Source organism: Perognathus longimembris, chromosome 1, assembly GCF_023159225.1.
Source record: "Perognathus longimembris pacificus isolate PPM17 chromosome 1, ASM2315922v1, whole genome shotgun sequence".
In the NCBI taxonomy this organism is placed as follows: domain Eukaryota; kingdom Metazoa; phylum Chordata; class Mammalia; order Rodentia; family Heteromyidae; genus Perognathus; species Perognathus longimembris.
Genome location: NC_063161.1, coordinates 53,873,648 through 53,890,788, shown reverse-complemented (window position 1 = coordinate 53,890,788; position 17,141 = coordinate 53,873,648). Strand labels below are relative to the sequence as shown.

The window sequence follows — 17,141 nt, the reverse complement described above, 5'->3', positions numbered from 1 at the left end:
GCAGGTGAGAGCTCCCCAGTGATGATGATTTTCAAAGAACACCCCAAAGTACCTTAAAAGTCAGCTTTCAAAATCAGCCACATAGAGCAGCAACAGCAACCGAGAAACTTGCGAGACTTCCTGTTGGTCTACAATTGGATGACCGAGCTCTGCTTCCAGCGCTATGTGCCCAGTCTACACCATTGAGCCCTGGATGCCTAGGAGGAGGCCTGTCTGCACAGCTGTGTGGGGAAACTGATCCATTCCAACCACTGCCTTATGGCCACTTAGGTGCAGCTTTTGCCTGCCTTGGTACAGCGCCCCATCACAGACTGCAAGGCTGCCTTGGCTGCGCCAGGCGGTACTGAAGAACAGCCCAAAGTCTCACCATCAGGCAGCTAGCCAGCCAGTCTCATGAAGGAAGGTGCAAGATGGATCCTCAAATTGAAGGCCCCAATGGACCTTGGGCTTGGTTGAAGTACAGAGATTTGAGGCCATTACCCAAAAGCCGGGTGCTGTTGATGCTCCTTAACCTAGAGCCAACGAACCCACTTTTAAGCTATTTTGTCTATATTCTGGGCATGAGACCTTTTTTTTTTTTTTTTTTTTTTTACTGGTGCCATTCTTTCTTCTGTCACTGAGTGCATATCTGTGGGCTTCATGCCTCGACAGAAGTTCCTGTTCAGATGACAGGCTGCCCATAAGTCTGTGTGACTTAAATGGCAAAGTATGCATTAGTTCCTATTTCCCCCTATATTGTTTTATAAGAGATAATTTTACTGGATCTCTGTTGGGAACCCACAGAACTTTTTAGACATCACTTTTAGGGAGTCATTGACCACAGAGATGAAATTTGTAAAATTTCAAGAGTTGTTCAATGATTTCAACCTTTTCTCTGAATTCTTACTGTCCTTATATATCTTATCTTCATGGAATTGGCAGTAAAAATTTTAAATAAAAAAAATCAGCCACATCGATGAGCATCTGTGACTTACACCTATAATTTTCACTACACAGGAGGCTAAGATCTGAGGACCACTGGGGCTGGGTGCCAGAGGCTCATTCATGCCTGTAATCCTAGCTATTCAGGAGGCTTAGATCTGAGAATTGCAGTTCAAAGCCAGCCTGGGCAGGAAAGTCCTGAGACTCTTTTTTTTTGGCCAGTCCTGGGGCTTGGAATCAGGGCCTGAGCACTGTCCCTGGCCTCTTTTTTTTTTTTGCTTAAGGCTAGCACTCTGCCACTTGAGCCACAGCGCCACTTCTAGTTGTTTTCTGTATATGTGGTGCTGGGGAATTGAACCCAGGGCCTCATGTACACGAGGCAAGCACTCTTGCCACTAGGCCATATCCCCAGCCCAGTCCTGGGACTCTTAACCTCACATTAATCTCCAGAAAACCAGAAGTGGTGCTGTGGCTCAAAGTGGTAGAACTGAAGAGGTCAGGGACAGTGCCCAGGACCAGGGTTCAAGCCCCATGACCACCACCACCAACAACAAAAAGCAACACACAAACAAGAGAGAATGTGGGATAGAGCACTATCCAAGAAAGAATGTGGGATAGAGCACTATCAAAGGAAGAGAATGAAGCTAGAAAATGTAACCATAGCATTGAAAGAGAACTTTTCAACTTTATCTTCCCTTCCAAAGCTCTAATCCCTAAGGAGTCAGTAACCACAAAAACAAGCTAGAAAAGTAGAACCGTAAAAGACAAAAGAAGGCTGGGAATGTGGCTTAGTGGTAGATTGCCTGCCTAGCATTCATGAAGCCTTGGGTTCCATTCCTCATTACCACATAAACGGAAAAGGCTGAAAGTGGTGCTGTGGCTCAAGTGGTAGAATGCTAGTCTTGAGCAAAAGAAGCCCAGGGACAGTGCCCAGGACCTGAGTTCAAGTTCCAGGACTTAAAAGTAAAATATAAAAATAAAAATAAATAAAGTCAATCGTGAGTTAAAAAAAAAAAGGAAGGGAAAGAAAAACAGGGTGTATGATATCACAAGAAATGTACACACTGCCCTACTATGTAACTGTACCCTTTTTCCACAACACCTTGTCAAGAAATTTGTGTTTAATTAATAAATAAATTACAAAAAAAAAAAAAAAAAGGCAAGACTGGGAATGTGGCTTAGTAGTAGAGAGCTTGCCTACCATGCATGAAGCCTTGGGTTCAATTCCTCAGTAACACATACACAGAAAAAGCCAGAAGTGGGCGCTGTGGCTCAAGTGGTAGAGTGCTAGCTAGCCTTGAGCAAAAAAGAAGCCAGGGACAGTGTTCAGGCCCTGAGCCCAAGCCCTAGGACTGGCAAAAAAAAGACAAAAATTTTGCATGCCCCTTTTGACTATGAGCCTGTGTATTCTTTTTTTTTTTTTCTTGCCAGTCCTGGGCCTTGAACTCAGGGCCTGAGCACTGTCCCTGGCTTCTTTTTGCTCAAGGATAGCACTCTGCCACTTGAGCCACAGCGCCACCTCTGGCCATTTTATATATATGTGGTGCTGGGGAATCGAACCCAGGGCTTCATGTATATGAGTCAAGCACTCTTGCCACTAGGCCATATTCCCAGCCCCCTAGCCTGTGTATTCTAAGAGAATAGAAAGCTCAACTTTGGAATGAAATTACAGCTTTAATTATACATCTTGATTGCTGACTAGACAAATTTATATTACTGAAAAGTTACCAGGATTGCAGTGGGACTACCTAGATTTTCATCCAGAAGCAGGATAAGAACTAGTTCCACTGGATAAATATAAAATAAAATATAAGCTAGCTCTGTTGGATAAATATAAAGAGGCCGGGCACTGATGGCTCATGCCTGTAATCATTCCTAGCTCAAGAGGCTGAGATCTGAAGATCATGGTTTGAAACCAGCCTGTGAAAAAAAGTCGGTGATACTCTTATCTCCAATATATACTACTCAGAATATGGTGGAAGTGAAGCTGTGGCTCAAGTGATACAGTGCTAACCTTTGAGCACAAAGAGGCTCAGGTATTCAGGGACAGCGCTCAGACCATGAACCCCAGGATACACATATACAGGCATATGTGTGTGTGTGTGTGTGTGTGTGTGTGTGTGTACACACACATATATGAAGATACAGTCACTTTGGAAAATACCTTGGCTTTTTTTTTTTTTTTGTCAGTTATAGGGCTTGGACTCAGGCTTGGGCACAGTCCCCAAGCTTTCTCACTCAAGCCTAGTGCTCTACTACCTTGAGCCACAGGTCTACTTCCAGTTTTCTGGTGGTTAATTGGAAATACAAGTCTTATAGACTTGCCTGCCTAGGCTGGCTTTGAACCATGACCCTCAGATCTCAGCCTCCTGAATAGCTAGGATTACAGATATGAGCAATTTCTTACAAAGTTAGACACATTATACCCATTTGACATTCCTACTTGTTGTCACTTACCTAAGACAAAAAATTATGTTTACCTAACACCTATATGTCAATTTTATAGCTACTTTATAATTGGAAAAATTAGAAAATACTCAAATATCTTTTGGCTGGTGAGTGGATAAACAAATGACCACACAATGGAACAATCAGTCAATAAAAACTGACATAAATAGCAACACAGAATAAATCTATGAATTATGATAAATGAAAAAAATAATTTACACAACCTTTGGCAAGAAGTAAAACTATAGGGATAGGATAGAGACATCAGTTTCTATAATTATACATTCATTAAAAAGTCAAAAACAAGCATTTGCTGAGTGTCAATTGTGCATACCTATAATCCCATCATTTGAGACAAAAAAAAATGAAGCAAATGAAAAAATTATCGGAAAGCACTGAAACCTCTTTGATTCTGAGTTAGTCTACATGGTAACCTGGAAATAAGAGTCTCACCAAGTTAGTAGCAATTTAGCAAGAAAATTGAATGGTTAGGTTAGGAAGGTCTTAACTATTTTTGTCTGAGACATGATTTCACCATGTTGTTCTGGCTGGTCTCAAATCCATGTGCTCAAGTGACCTTTCTACCTCTGCTTCTCAAATAGGGAAGTCTACAGGCATGCACTACAATACTTCTACTAATTTACCTCAACCTGTAGATATGGCAACTACATTTAAGTTTATGTCACTGCATCATATCATATATATGTATATGTATTTTTTTTTTCTGCCAGTCCTGGGGCTTGAACTCAGGGCCCGAGCACTGTCCCTGGCTTCTTTTTGCTCAAGGCTAGCACTCTACCACTTGAGCCACGGCGCCACTTCTGGCTTTTTCTATATATGTGGTACTGAGGAATCGAACCCAGGGCTTCATGTATACGAGATGAGCACTTTACCACTAGGCCATATTCCCAGCCCCTCATATTATATATTGATAAAGTATTCTACAGTGCTCTTTCTGGTGCTTCTAATAACAAATATCTAAAGACAGAGTTCAAAATGGACCTATATAGTGTTAGATTAAACTGTTTGGTTTTCTTTTGGGGGGGGGCTGTGGCTCAAGTGGTAGAGCACTTGTCTTTTTTTAAATTATTATTAATGGTTGTTTTTCTTTTTGTTGTTCTGTGTACCAGAACTGTGGCTTGAACTCTTGCTCTTGACTAGTTTTTCTTCTCAAGAGTGGTACTCTATCACTTGAGCCACACCTCCACATCTGGCTTTTTGCTGGTTAATTGGAGAGAGAAGTCTCTTGCATTTGACTGCCTGGGCTGGCTTTGAACTATAATCCTCACATTTCAGGCTTCTCCTAAGTAGCTAGAATTATAGACCTTAGGTACTAGCTCTCGTCTTGCAACTCGTTTTTTGACAGGCTCTTATACCAAAGGCCCCACTTGACAGCCATGCTGTGGAAGCCCCAGAGCTTGTGGCAGAAGCCTCTTTGCCTTTCTTGTGTGTGTGTGTGTGTGTGTGTGTGTGTGTGTGTGTGTGTGTGTGTGTGGCCACAGTGCCACTTCCAACTTTTTCTGGGTATGTGGTGCTGAGGAATCAAACCCAGGGCTTCATGTATACAAGGCGAGCACTCTACCACTCGGCCAGATTCCCAACCCTAACAACTGGTTTTATTGTGTTTGTTGCTTTATGTTATTTAGTGGTGACATGAAGAGAAATTTCATGTGCTATTTTTGTAAGTGATGTGAAACTAACTTCATACCAAACATTTACTCTTGGTACCTCTCTGGTGCCTCAGAAGAACGTCTAGTTGGGCAAACAAAAGCCTACTACCAGAATACTCCCCATCCTTTACTTACTGTGATTGAATGTTAGCAAGAGATTTTCTTAAGGTAGATTGGATATCTAACTCGAGCAGTTTAGGAATGTCTGGGTAACCTCCCAGCATGGCCCAGACTGAGTGTATGGATGTCTTCTCTGTTATTGGGTAGCTTGAAGTGGACAAATCAGAATTCCAGATGGCTTCCATCTCTTCTTGTTTTCTACAAAATCAGAAAATCAGAAAACATTAAGTGGAAGTGCTAAATGCTTTGGTTCCTCATGGCCAATCAAAACACATGAGTTTTACTCTGCCCTTGCTCTTCACTACAAGGCACATTAGCTATGCCAACATTGACAGACAGGTGTGATAAAACCCTAATTTGGAAAATAATTACCAAACTACATTGGTCTGGACTTTGCCTAATCATCCATCTTAAACCTATCTACTTGGCTGGGAATGTGGCTTAGAGGTCTTTTTGGTGGTTAATTGGAGATAAGAATCTCATGGACTTTCCTGCCCAGGCTGGCATCCTCTGATCTCAGCCTCCTAAGTAGCCACTAGCACCTGGCAAAATTTTAATTAGACGAACATAAAGCATTGGGTTTTACTTATCATCCAACAAAGTTTGGATATCAGTCTAATACATACCCAAGTTCCTTGAAAACATCAGATCTTTTGTATTCTCCAATTAGAAACTTGTATGGCTGTCGGACAAATTCAGTAACTTTGGGTATCAGCTTCTTGTCAGTGATCACTGGGATAGGTTGACTAAGTTTCAATTTATACATCTGTTGGAGCTAAGTTAAAAAGTAAAAAAAGCAAATTACTGTATCACTTTGTTTGGGTTAAGATCTCAGTGTGGAGAGGCTGGGAATGTGACTTAGTGGTAGAGTGCTTGCCTAGCATGCATGAAACCCTGGATTTGATTCCTTAGTACCACATAAACAGAAAAAGCCAGAAATAGTGCTATGGCTCAAGTGGTAGAACACAAGCCTTGAGCAAAAGAAGCACAGGGACAGTGCCCAGGCCCTGAGTTCAAACCCAGGCAAAACAAAACAAAAACCAGATTATACGGAAAAAAGTCATAAAGGGGCAATCAACTTGGATGTCTATTATTAGGGCATGCATACTGTGGAATACCACCCCCCAAGTGTATGTGTGTGTGTTCGTGTGTGTGTGTGCATGTGCGCATGCCAGTCCTGGAGCTTGAACTCAGGCCTGGGCACCCTGAACTTTTTGTTCAAGGCTAATATTCTGCCTCTTAAGCTACAGATCCATTTCCAGATTTTTATTTTTATTTTTTCCAGTTCTGGGCCTTGAACTCAGGGCCTGAGCACTGCCCTGGCTTCTCTTTGCTCAAGGCTAGCACTCTGCCACTTGAGCCACAGTGCCACTTCTGGCCATTTTCTATGTATGCGGTGCTGGGTAATCGAACCCAGGGCTTCATGTATACGAGTCAAGCACTCTTGCCACTAGGCCATATTCCCAGCCCATTTCCAAATTTTTGCTAGTTAATAGGAGATTCAAATCTCACAGCTTTCATGTCCAGGCTGGCTTCAAACTGTGATCCTTAGATCTCAGTTTCCTGAGTAGGTAGGATTACAGGTGTTGAGCCACCAGCACCAGACTAAATTTATATTTTTGTAACAGGAACAAATCTCAAAAGCCCTAGGATTGATCTCAGACCATAAACATTGTACCTCTACCTTTTTCCTAGTTGGGATTACAGAACTGTGCTATGATGCCCAGATTTTCTTTTCTTTTTTAAACCAAACACTGAAGACAATGGGAAACAGGTTACCTGGGTAAATAAACTCATCATTTTCTTCAGGCACTGATATCGTTTCTGCTCTAGAGACTTCTGTTTCTTAGTCCAGACCCACATCACTTTTTTCTGGTAGTCATCAATTCTGCTCAGCATGATGTAAAGGTCTTGAACCTCATAACCTTTCCCAGTATTCTGGATGGCTTTTAATCGTTTGATTATATTGTTTCTTGAAAAAATTAATAAGAATTAGATTAATACAGTTACTGAACAAAACTCAGCTAATCTGTCCTCAATTTCTTTCAATTTCTAATAAGTAGGTATGTGATGGAGGATTGAGATCTTAATTTAGTTCCCATTGTAAATAAACTTCAATAAGCTATATAGCTAGTAAATTCACACTGAACTCTTCATAGAAGTTTTTAGTGTTACTTATTGCTTTTTTTTTTCTTTTGCTTGGCCATGGGTCTTGAACTCAGGGCTGTCTCTGAGCTCTTTCACTCAAGGCTAGCACTGTGCCACGTTGAGCCACAGCACCACTTCTGATTTTCTCATGGTTAATTGGAGATAAGAGTTTCATGGAGTTTCCTGCCTGGGCTAGCCTCAGATCTCAGCCTCTTGAGTAGCAAGGATTACAGGTGTGAGAAACCAGTGACTCTCTCTTATTACTATTTTAATATATTAAAATTTCCAGCTGGGGGCTGGGAATATGGCCTAGTGGCAAGAGTGCTTGCCTCGTACACATGAAGCCCTAGGTTCGATTTCTCAGCACCACATATATAGAAAACGGCCAGAAGTGACTCCGTGGCTCAAGTGGCAGAGTGCTTGCCTTGAGCAAAAGGAAGCCAGGGACAGTGCTCGGGCCCTGAGTTCAAGGCCCAGGACTGCCAAAAAAAAAAAAATTCTAGCTGTCTTAGGTGGCACATGGTTGTATTCCTACCACTCAGGAGGTAGGTCAGGAAGCTCTTGAGTTAAAGCCAGCCTGGATTACAAATGGGACTGTTTCAAAAACAAAAGAAAAATGGTGACCTTACCTTTCAAGCATTTATGACACAGACTGGAAAATATAAGATAATCTGTCTGTCTGTCTATCTACCTACCTACCTTTCTATCTGTCTTGTCTGTTTATACTTGGTATGTCTATTCATCTGTTGATGGATACCTAGGGGGATTTCATATAGTTTGGTTGTTATAAATAGTGCTGCTATAAATGGATATCTATAAACAGATATATTTGCTATAAGCAGGTATCTCTATTGTATACTGACTTGCATTCCTGTAGGGTAAATGACAAGATGGTATAGCAGAGTCATATGGTAGTTCTATTTTTAGTGTTTTGTGGAACCACTATACTGATTTCTATAGTAGCTACACTAATTTAAATTCCTACCGTAGTGTATAAAAGTTCCATTTTCGGGGCTGGGGATATGGCCTAGTGGTGAGAGAGCTTGCCTCGTATGCATGAGACCCTGGGTTCGATTCCCAACACCACATATACAGAAAACGGCCAGAAGTGGCGCTGTGGCTCAAGTGGCAGAGTGCTAGCCTTGAGCAAAAAAGAAGCCAGGGACAGTGCTCAGGCCCTGAGTCCAAGGCCCAGGACTGGCCAAAAAAAAAAAAAAAGTTCCATTTTCCCCTCATTAGCATTTGTTGTGTTCTTGATGATAGCCATTTTAACTAAGGTAAGATGGAACCTCAGTCTTGCTTTAATTTGTATTTCCTAATGGATAAGGATATTGACCATTTCTTCATGTGTTTATTAGTGATTTATGTTACTTATTTTGAGAATTGTCTACTCAATTTATTTGTTGAATTATTTGTTTTTTGATATTTAATTTTTTTAGTTCTTTACATATTCTATAACTTCTTTGCCCAATGAGTAGCTGGAAAAGGTTTAAGTTGTCTTTTTATTCAATGTACAAAAGCTTTTTAATTATATATATGTATATATTTCCGTTTCTCAATTTTTTGCTCTTATTACATGAGATACTGGAGTCCTTTCAGAAAGTTGTTTCCTGTGACTATATCTGCAAGTGCTTTTGCTATGCTTTCCTGTATTAGTTTAACCAATTTTAGGTCTTACATTAAGGTCTTTGATCCACTTTGAAATGATTTTAGTATAGGATGAGAGATAAGGAACAGACCTAGTTTCAGTCTTCTACATATGGATATCCTGATTGTCCAACACAGTTTACTAAAGAGGCTGTTTAATTTAAGTTTGTGGTACCTTGTAAAAATCAGATCACCATATTTCTGTGGGCTTACTTCTGAATCTTCCATTTTATTCCATTGCTATCCACTGTTTTTGTGCCAGTACCAAGCTGTTTTTGCTATTATGGCTCTTCAGTTAAAGTGAGGCATTATGACCCTTCTTTTTACTCAAGGTTGCTTTTGTTATTTGGGATCTTTTGTGCTTCTATATGAACTATAGGATTATTTTATTTCTGTGAAGAATGGGTTGTTTTTGGAGATTCAATTGAATCTGTCAGTATTGTATCTATTTTCAAAATATTACTTCTGCTAATCTATAAACTTAGGAAATCTTTCTATCTTCTAATGTTTTCTGTTCTTTTTTTGTTGTCAGTTGTGGGGCTTGAACTCAGGGTCTGGGTGCATGGCTCTTAATTCTTTTTTTTTTTTTTTCTGTTGGTGTGGGGCTTGAACTCTGGGCCTGGGTGCTATCCCTGAGCTCTTCAGCTCAAGATTAGTGCTCTACCACTTGAGCACCACTTCCAGTTTTCTGGTGGTTCATTGGAGTTAAGATTCTAAAAGCCTTTCCCGCCCAGGCTGGCTTTGAACTACAATCCTCAGGTCTCAGCCACCTGAGTAGCTAGGATTACAGGCGTGAACCAGCAATACCTGGCAGCTCTTAATTCTTTGTAGGGTTTTATATTTTTTATTATATCGACCTTTTATCTCAGGCTTATTAGTAGAATTAGTAGAGTGATTCCCTATTTATTTCTCAGCCTGTCATCCCAACTATGATGGAAAATGAAAATTTGCCCACATTGGCCTGGGCAAGAAATAAAAACTGGGGGCTGGGATATAGCTCAATGGCAAAGCGCTTGCCTAGCAAGTGCAACGTGCTGGGTTCAAGCCCCAGTAAATAAATGAATGAATGAATGAATGAAAAGAAATGAAATGAAACAAAAACTTATCTCAAAAAATAAAGCAAGGGCTGGGAATATGGCCTAGTGGTAGAGTGCTTGCCTCACATACATGAAGCCTTGGGTGTGATTCCTCAGCACCACATATATAGAAAAAGCCAGAAATGGTGCTGTGGCTCAAGTGGTAGAGTACTAGCCTTGACCAAAGAGAAGTCAGGGATAGTGCTCAGGTCCTGAATTCAAGCTCCAGGACTGGCAAAAAAACAAAGTAAGCAAGCAAGCAAGCCAGGTACTGGTGGCTCATGCCTGTAATCCTAGCTAGTCATATCTGAAGATTGCAGTTCAAAGCCAGACCAGGAAAAGTCTCTGAAATTCTTATCTTCAGTTAACCACCAGGAAACCAAAAGTGCCCCTGTGGCAGCTCAAAGTGGCAGAGAACTAGCCTTGAGCAAAAGAGCTCAGAGACAGTGCCCAGGCCCCGAGTTCAAGCCCAACCAAGGAAAAAAGAAAGCAAAAACGCTAATGGCATGGCTTAACCAGTAGATTACCTGCTTAGCAAGTATGAAGTCTTTAATTTAAACTCCAATATTGTGCCCCCCCTCCAAAAAAAGAAACTAAGACTGGGGACATCGCTCAGTGGTAGAATACTTGGCTAGCATACACAAATACTTGAGTTCAATCCTGTGTACCTCTCAATATCAAAGTTTGTGTAAAGGATGTTTGGATGAGAGATAGAGTTGTGGCTCAAGTAGTAGAGCAACTGCCTAGCAAGGAAAAGGCCCTCAGTTCAATTGTCAGTACTACAAACAAAAGAGAGAAAAAGATGACTGAATGAGTAAACAATCTTCATCTTAAAAAAAGAAAAGAAAAGAAAAAAAAACAATAAAATGAAAGCTATATTTTGATGGTGGGAGTCTGGGATTTTTTTAGAATATAGATAGGTAAAAGGATACATTGAGAGATGAGACTGGAATAGCTGGATTATGATAAGCCTTAAGAGGTATGTAAGAAATTTGGTTAGTTGTTTTGTTTTGTAGATGACATATGGACCAATTGGAAAATACACACACACACACACACACACACACACACACACACACACACACACACAGTGCCAGTCCTGGGGCTTGAACTCAGGGCCTGGGCACTGTCCCTGAACTGCTTTTGCTCAAAGCTAGCACTGCCACTTGAGCCACAGCACCACTTCTGACATTTTCTGTTTATGTGGTGCTGAGGAATCGAACCCTGGGCTTCATGCATGAGGCGAGCACTCTACCACTAAGTCACATTCCCAGCCCTGGAACTCTTGATGAAGCCTTCTAGAGTAAGTTACACAGGGCCTGCTGTTCCCAAGGGATTGATAGAGGAAAAATATCTCTGCATTCTTTGTAATTTGATACACAGATGAAAACCTTAGCACACAACGGAAGTTGGTCATTAAAAAATCACATCACTAGTCTTTCCATGCTTCCTTAAGCAAAAGACAGCTTCAATTTTCTAGCTCTTATAGCTTCAAAACTGCAACATCAATGATGTATATGTCTAGGATCAGTTAAAGAAAATCCTCGTTAAATTCCTTTTCTCGTACTTCATCCATTTCTTACTCTCCTGCTCTCAAGTTTATCTGAGTGATTGTCTTTCAATATTTTCTGTTATTGCTCATTGGGGAGTACTCTTGAGTCTTCCCATGTTGTTAGCTAGTTGGGAAAGGGAGCTTCAATGGCTGCAGAAAGTCCTGAGGTGCCATGCATACACTGCCTGGCAAATATCTGTATTTGCACAGTTGAGCACAGGATAAATGATTCGTTTATTACTGATGAAGGGAAGGGGTTGGTGTGAAAAAGAATTCCTTGTTTACCCAGTTTCTTAAGCTTTCTGTGATTACTCGGCAGATCTTCCTAAAAGCTGCCTCCAGCCTCTCTAGTGATGCTTGTTTATTATACTAGTCTTGTGGGAAGTTCAGATGATATTTGGTGCATCTTTCAGTGGCCCCTGGGTAATGCGAAAAGGCTGTAATTACAGGTATGAAACACTAGTGCTCAGCTAATCCTAGCTACTCAGGAGGCTGAGATCTGAGGATTGAGGTTTGAAGCCAGGCAGGGCAAGAAAGTCCAAGACACTGTGACCTCCAATTAACTACCAAAAAAAAAGGGGGGGGGGCAAGATGTAGAGCTGTGGCTCAACTGGTAGAATGCTAGCTAGTCTTGATCAAAAAACTTAAGGACATGGGCTGGAATATGGCTTAGTGGTAGAGTGCTTGCCTTGCATGCATGAAGCCCTACATTTGATTCCTCAGCACCACATAAAAACAGAAAAAGCCGGAAGTAGCACTGTGGCTCAAGTGGTAGAGTGCTAGCTTTGAGCAAAAAGAAGCCAGGAACAGTACTCAAGCCTTGAGTTCAAACCCCAGGACTAGCAAAAAACAAAACAAAACAAAACAAAACAACAACCCTCAAGGACAGTACCCAGGCTCTGAGTTCAAGCCTGACAACCATGTGCACGTGCTCTCTCCCTCGCTCTCTCTCTTTCTCTGTCAGTCTCTGTCTCTGTCTCTGTCTCACGCACACACATACACATACACAAAACAAATAGACTTAAAAAATTTTATATCGGGCTGGGGATATAGCCTAGTGGCAAGAGTGCTCGCCTCCTATGCATGAAGCACCACATATACAGAAAATGGCCAGAAGTGGCACTGTGGCTCAAGTGGCAGAGTGCCAGCCTTGAACAAAAAGAAGCCAGGGACAGTGCTCAGGCCCTGAGTCCAAGACCCAGGACTGGCCAAAAAAAAAAAAAAAAGTTATATCCAGGTGAGGTTGCTCAAGCCTGAAGTTCTAGCTACTTGGGAGGTGAGGATCAGGCGCTTGAGGTTTGAAGACATCAAAGTTTGTGAAATTCCATTTTTTTTTTTTTTTTTTTTTTTTTTTTTTTTTTGGCCAGCCCTAGGCCGTGAACTCAGGGCCTGAGCACTGTCCCTGGCTTCTTTTTTGCTCAAGGCTAGCACTCTGCCACTTGAGCCACAGCGCCACTTCTGGCCATTTTCTGTATATGTGGTGCTGGGGAATCGAACCCAGGGCCTCATGTATACGAGGCAAGCACTCTTGCCACTAGGCCACATCCCCAGCCCTGTGAAATTCCATTTTTGACAATGACTTGATGTGGTGGCACTCACTGTCATCTCAAGTCACTGAGGAAGCACAATAGCTCAGCACAGTGGCATGTTCCTGTCATTCTCATAACAAAAGAAGCACAAATAGAAAGATCACTGTGTATGCTGATCTGCTCATCAAGTAAGACCCTATCTCAAAAATTACCAGTTCCAAAAGGCACTGGCAGACTAACCACTTTACAAGCAGGCCTTAAGTTCAAACCCTAGTACCAACAAATATATATATGGTATATTATATATAATGAACTGTATATGATATATTGCTATATTATAATGTGTAATGTATTTTATATAAAACATTTATATATTATGACACATAATATATAATTGGAGCATTTTAACAAAATTCAACCTTCTTTTTCTTTTAGCCTTTTCAAAAGACTAAGATAGGAGGACAGCAAGTTTCAAGACCAGGTTGGGTAACCTAGTGAGACGCTGTCACAAACTAAAGAAAAAGTGTCTGGAAATATATCTCAGTTGTAGACTACTTACCTAGCATATGTTAAGACTCAATACCAAAAAAATGAAAAAAGAAGAGGAGAGAGGGGAGGAAGGAAGATAAGAAGTGAACCTAATAACAGAATAAAAATGATTTGTCAGAAGATCAAGACAAAATAGTGCAAAGTAGAGATTTCAACTCAGATGATAAAATAATTTATAGTCAAAGTGCTTTTAAATCAACTGGGAAAAAGACAGATTGTTTTTCAAATAGGGATCAAGAAACTGGTTAGCTATGTTAAAAAAAGTAGACAAGTGAGGTCTAAATCTCATAATAGGAAATTGTAAACCAAATTGTAAACCAAAGACATATAAAACGACTAATAACCCAAGCAAATCAGCCACCAACTTAAAAATACTAAAAGGAATCTATAAAGAATTTTAGCACATATGATCTTACAAATATGAATATTCTTCATGGCAATGAGGGAGGGTATTTGAAATTAAATCTATATCAGAAAATGAGGTGTATAATAATGACATCTACCTGGCATACTGGATCAGTCTGTAGGCAATGTACTTGCGAAATAGGTACCCCAGCTGAACTGTGTCCATATGAAGTATCTCAGTTATGAGATTCCGAGCTGTTATGTATTGTTCTTCAGAGAGTCCAAAAGTTTTTGTAGCCTGACTTAATAGTATCAGGTTCTTCCTCTGAGCCTCCACATCAACAAAATACCTCTTCTCTTCAAGGTCTTGGGGAGAGGAAGGAGGCACTAAGATCTTGGCTGAAGTTATAATCCCGGGCTTGTCCATAGAGGGCAGTAGGGATTTCAGGTCCCATTCAGAAGATGAGATCTGTAATGTTTTAGGTAGGTGAGGTGGTGATTTTACAGGCTTTCTGAGAGTGGGGAGGGCTGCTTCATCAATATAAGAGGTTTGTAAAACTGGTGGCCTATAACCAGTGAGGTAGGACTGGGATAGTTCAGGGGTCATCCAGGTTACTTCTGAAGTGTCAGAGACATCTGATATTTCAGTCTTCTTAGCAGTGAAAGGAGCTCTAGATACCTTGAAATCTGAAGCCCTTGGATGAGCTGATTTAGGTTTCAGAGAAGCCAATTTTTTTTGAGTTGCCGAAGAGAAAAGGACTGTCTTGGGCTTTTCAGGGGTTGGGAGAGTCCGTTGTGTAGAGGGATGCCCCATGATGGGAGATATCAATAATGGGGAAACTTGCCCAGAAAGGGTCTTTGTCATACGATCCTGCCCAAGGGTAGGAGTCTGAACATAGGAAGATCGCTCAGTGTAAGCAGGAGTCTGTAACACCTGGGTTTGGTCTGAGAAAGCTAAGAGTCCAGATTCTAGGAGCTCTCTGGAGATGGAAGGGGCCCCAGGAATCAAGGGCTGTCCAGGGGAAAGAGGAGCCAACAATCTGGGAATCTGTCCAGAAGTAAGTGGGACTCCAGATACAAGAGGTAGTCCTCCAGTTAGAGGGGCCTCTGATCTCAAAGGAGGCTGGGGAGTCAGGAACTGCTTTGGAATGACAGGAGCCCCAGATATTGGGAGCTGCTCAAATTGGGAAGGGACCTCTGCTCTTGGGGATGGTGAAGGAGTGGTTTGACCTGTATATGTTGGGATCTTTCTAGACATAGGAAAGGTCTCTGGTGCCAGGAGCTTTGTAGAAACCAAAGGAGCACTTTTTTCTAGGTGTTTTCTAGGGGCCTGAGTGAGAGGAGGCAAAGGAGGAGGAGATATCTCAAATATAGAGGACTTCTGAGCAATAGATGATAGCAGGGACTGCTTAAGACTTGGAGATAAAGTTGGTATACTGGGTTGCCCAGTCGAGAGGAAAGTCTTCAATTCCTCAAATGATCTAAGAGTAGAAGGTACCAATATGGCAGACTTTTCCAACGTCAGAGGAGTAGGAAATGCCTGAGCCTGTTGATGAGAGGAAGTAACTGACAAGGGTAGCAACTGCTTAATGCTTGATGCTTCTTGAGGCTCTTCTGGAGTGAAAGAAACTCCCAGTTTTGAGGCCTGTTCTTCAGTGAGAGGGACTTCTAATTCTAGTGCCTGCTCAGAGGTGAGAGTGATAACAGCTTTTTGAGCTTGTTCGTGGGTAAGTTTGGTACCTAAAGTCTGGGCTTTCTCAGGAGTGAGCATCAATGCTTGTGTCTTTTCTTGGACAAGATCATCCTTCAATGACTGGATCTTTCTTGAGGTGCTAGAGACTTCCAATGATTGTTCTTGAACAGAAGTGAGAGATGGCCACAATGCCTGAACCGGCTTCAGAGAAAAGGTGGAGCCAAATGCCTCCATCTGCTCTGGTGTGATGGTGACTTCAGATGCTTCAGCCTGTCTTTGGGGAAATGAAACCCCAAATATCTGGGCCTGTCTAGTACTTTGTGGCATTTGCATTTCTGGGGTCTCTTCAGAAGTGGCAAGCCTTGTAGGTACCTGAGTATACGAAGGGGTAATGGGAACTTTCAGTCTTTGGACTTGCTCCAGAGTAAAAGGAACTGGTAATACCTGGGCCTCTTCATTTGTTAACCTGACCCCCCAAATGTGAGGTTTCTCAGTAAGAAAGGTAGTGTCTTCAGCCTGGGCCTGCTGAGGAATGAGAGTGATCCCGAAGGCCTGGGCCTGTTGAGGGGTGAGTGTGATCTCTTGAGCTTGGGCTTGCTGGGTGGTGAGACTGATCCCCATGGCCTGGGACTGCTGAGAGGTGAGAGTGATCCCTTGAGCTTGGGCCTGCTGGGGAGTGAGAGTGATCCCTTGAGCTTGGGCCTGCTGGGGAGTGAGAGTGATCTCTTGAGCTTGGGCCTGCTGAGGGGTAAGAGTGATCCCCAGAGCCTGGGCCTGCTGGGGAGTGAGATAAATCTCTTGAGCTTGGGCTTGCTGGGGGGTGAGAGTAATCCCCAGGGCCTGGACCTGCTGCGGGGGGAGAGTGATCCCTTGAGTCTGAGCCTGCTGGGGAGAGAGATGGATTCCCAGAGCCTGGGCCTGCTGAGGTGTAAGAGTGATCCCTTGAGCCTGGGCCTGCTGGGGGCTGACAGTGATCCCCAAGGCCTGGGCCTGTTGAGGGGTGAGAGTGATCCCTTGAGTCTGGGCCTGCTGGGTAGTGAGAGTGATCCCCAGAGCCTGGGCCTGCTGAGGAGTGAGAGTGATCTCTTGAGCTTGGGCTTGCTGGGGGGTGAGAGTAATCCCTAGGGCCTGGACCTGCTGTGGGGGGAGAGTGATCCCTTGAGTCTGAGCCTGCTGGGGAGAGAGATGGATTCCCAGAGCCTGGGCCTGCTGAGGTGTAAGAGTGATCCCTTGAGCCTGGGCCTGCTGGGGGCTGACAGTGATCCCCAAGGCCTGGGCCTGTTGAGGGGTGAGAGTGATCCCTTGAGTCTGGGCCTGCTGGGGAGTGAGAGTGATCCCCAGAGCCTGGGCCTGCTGAGGAGTGAGAGTGATCTCTTGAGCTTGGGCTTGCTGAGGGGTGAGAGTAATCCCCATGGCCTGGGCCTGCTGAGGAGTGAGAGTGAT

General features: G+C 42.6%; 2 protein-coding genes and 1 pseudogene across 4 annotated transcripts in view; 2 read left to right on the top strand and 1 right to left on the bottom strand.

Annotated features, from left to right (window-relative positions):
• The window catches only part of Larp4 (La ribonucleoprotein 4), a 150,564-nt gene that overhangs the window by 40,930 nt on the left and 92,493 nt on the right, over positions 1–17,141 (top strand). The window lies entirely within an intron of this gene.
• On the top strand, positions 95–454 carry LOC125364861 (annotated as a pseudogene).
• The window catches only part of Fam186a (family with sequence similarity 186 member A), a 47,421-nt gene continuing 35,308 nt past the window's right edge, over positions 5,029–17,141 (bottom strand). Inside the window, exons 7-11 of the mRNA XM_048342100.1 lie at positions 14,884–17,120; positions 14,164–14,853; positions 6,939–7,131; positions 5,786–5,934; positions 5,029–5,357 (exon numbers count right to left, since the gene is read on the bottom strand). Of these exons, the coding sequence (XP_048198057.1) occupies positions 5,171–5,357; positions 5,786–5,934; positions 6,939–7,131; positions 14,164–14,853; positions 14,884–17,120 (3,456 nt within the window). The 3' untranslated portion in view covers positions 5,029–5,170. The remainder of the gene's footprint in view (positions 5,358–5,785; positions 5,935–6,938; positions 7,132–14,163; positions 14,854–14,883; positions 17,121–17,141) is intronic.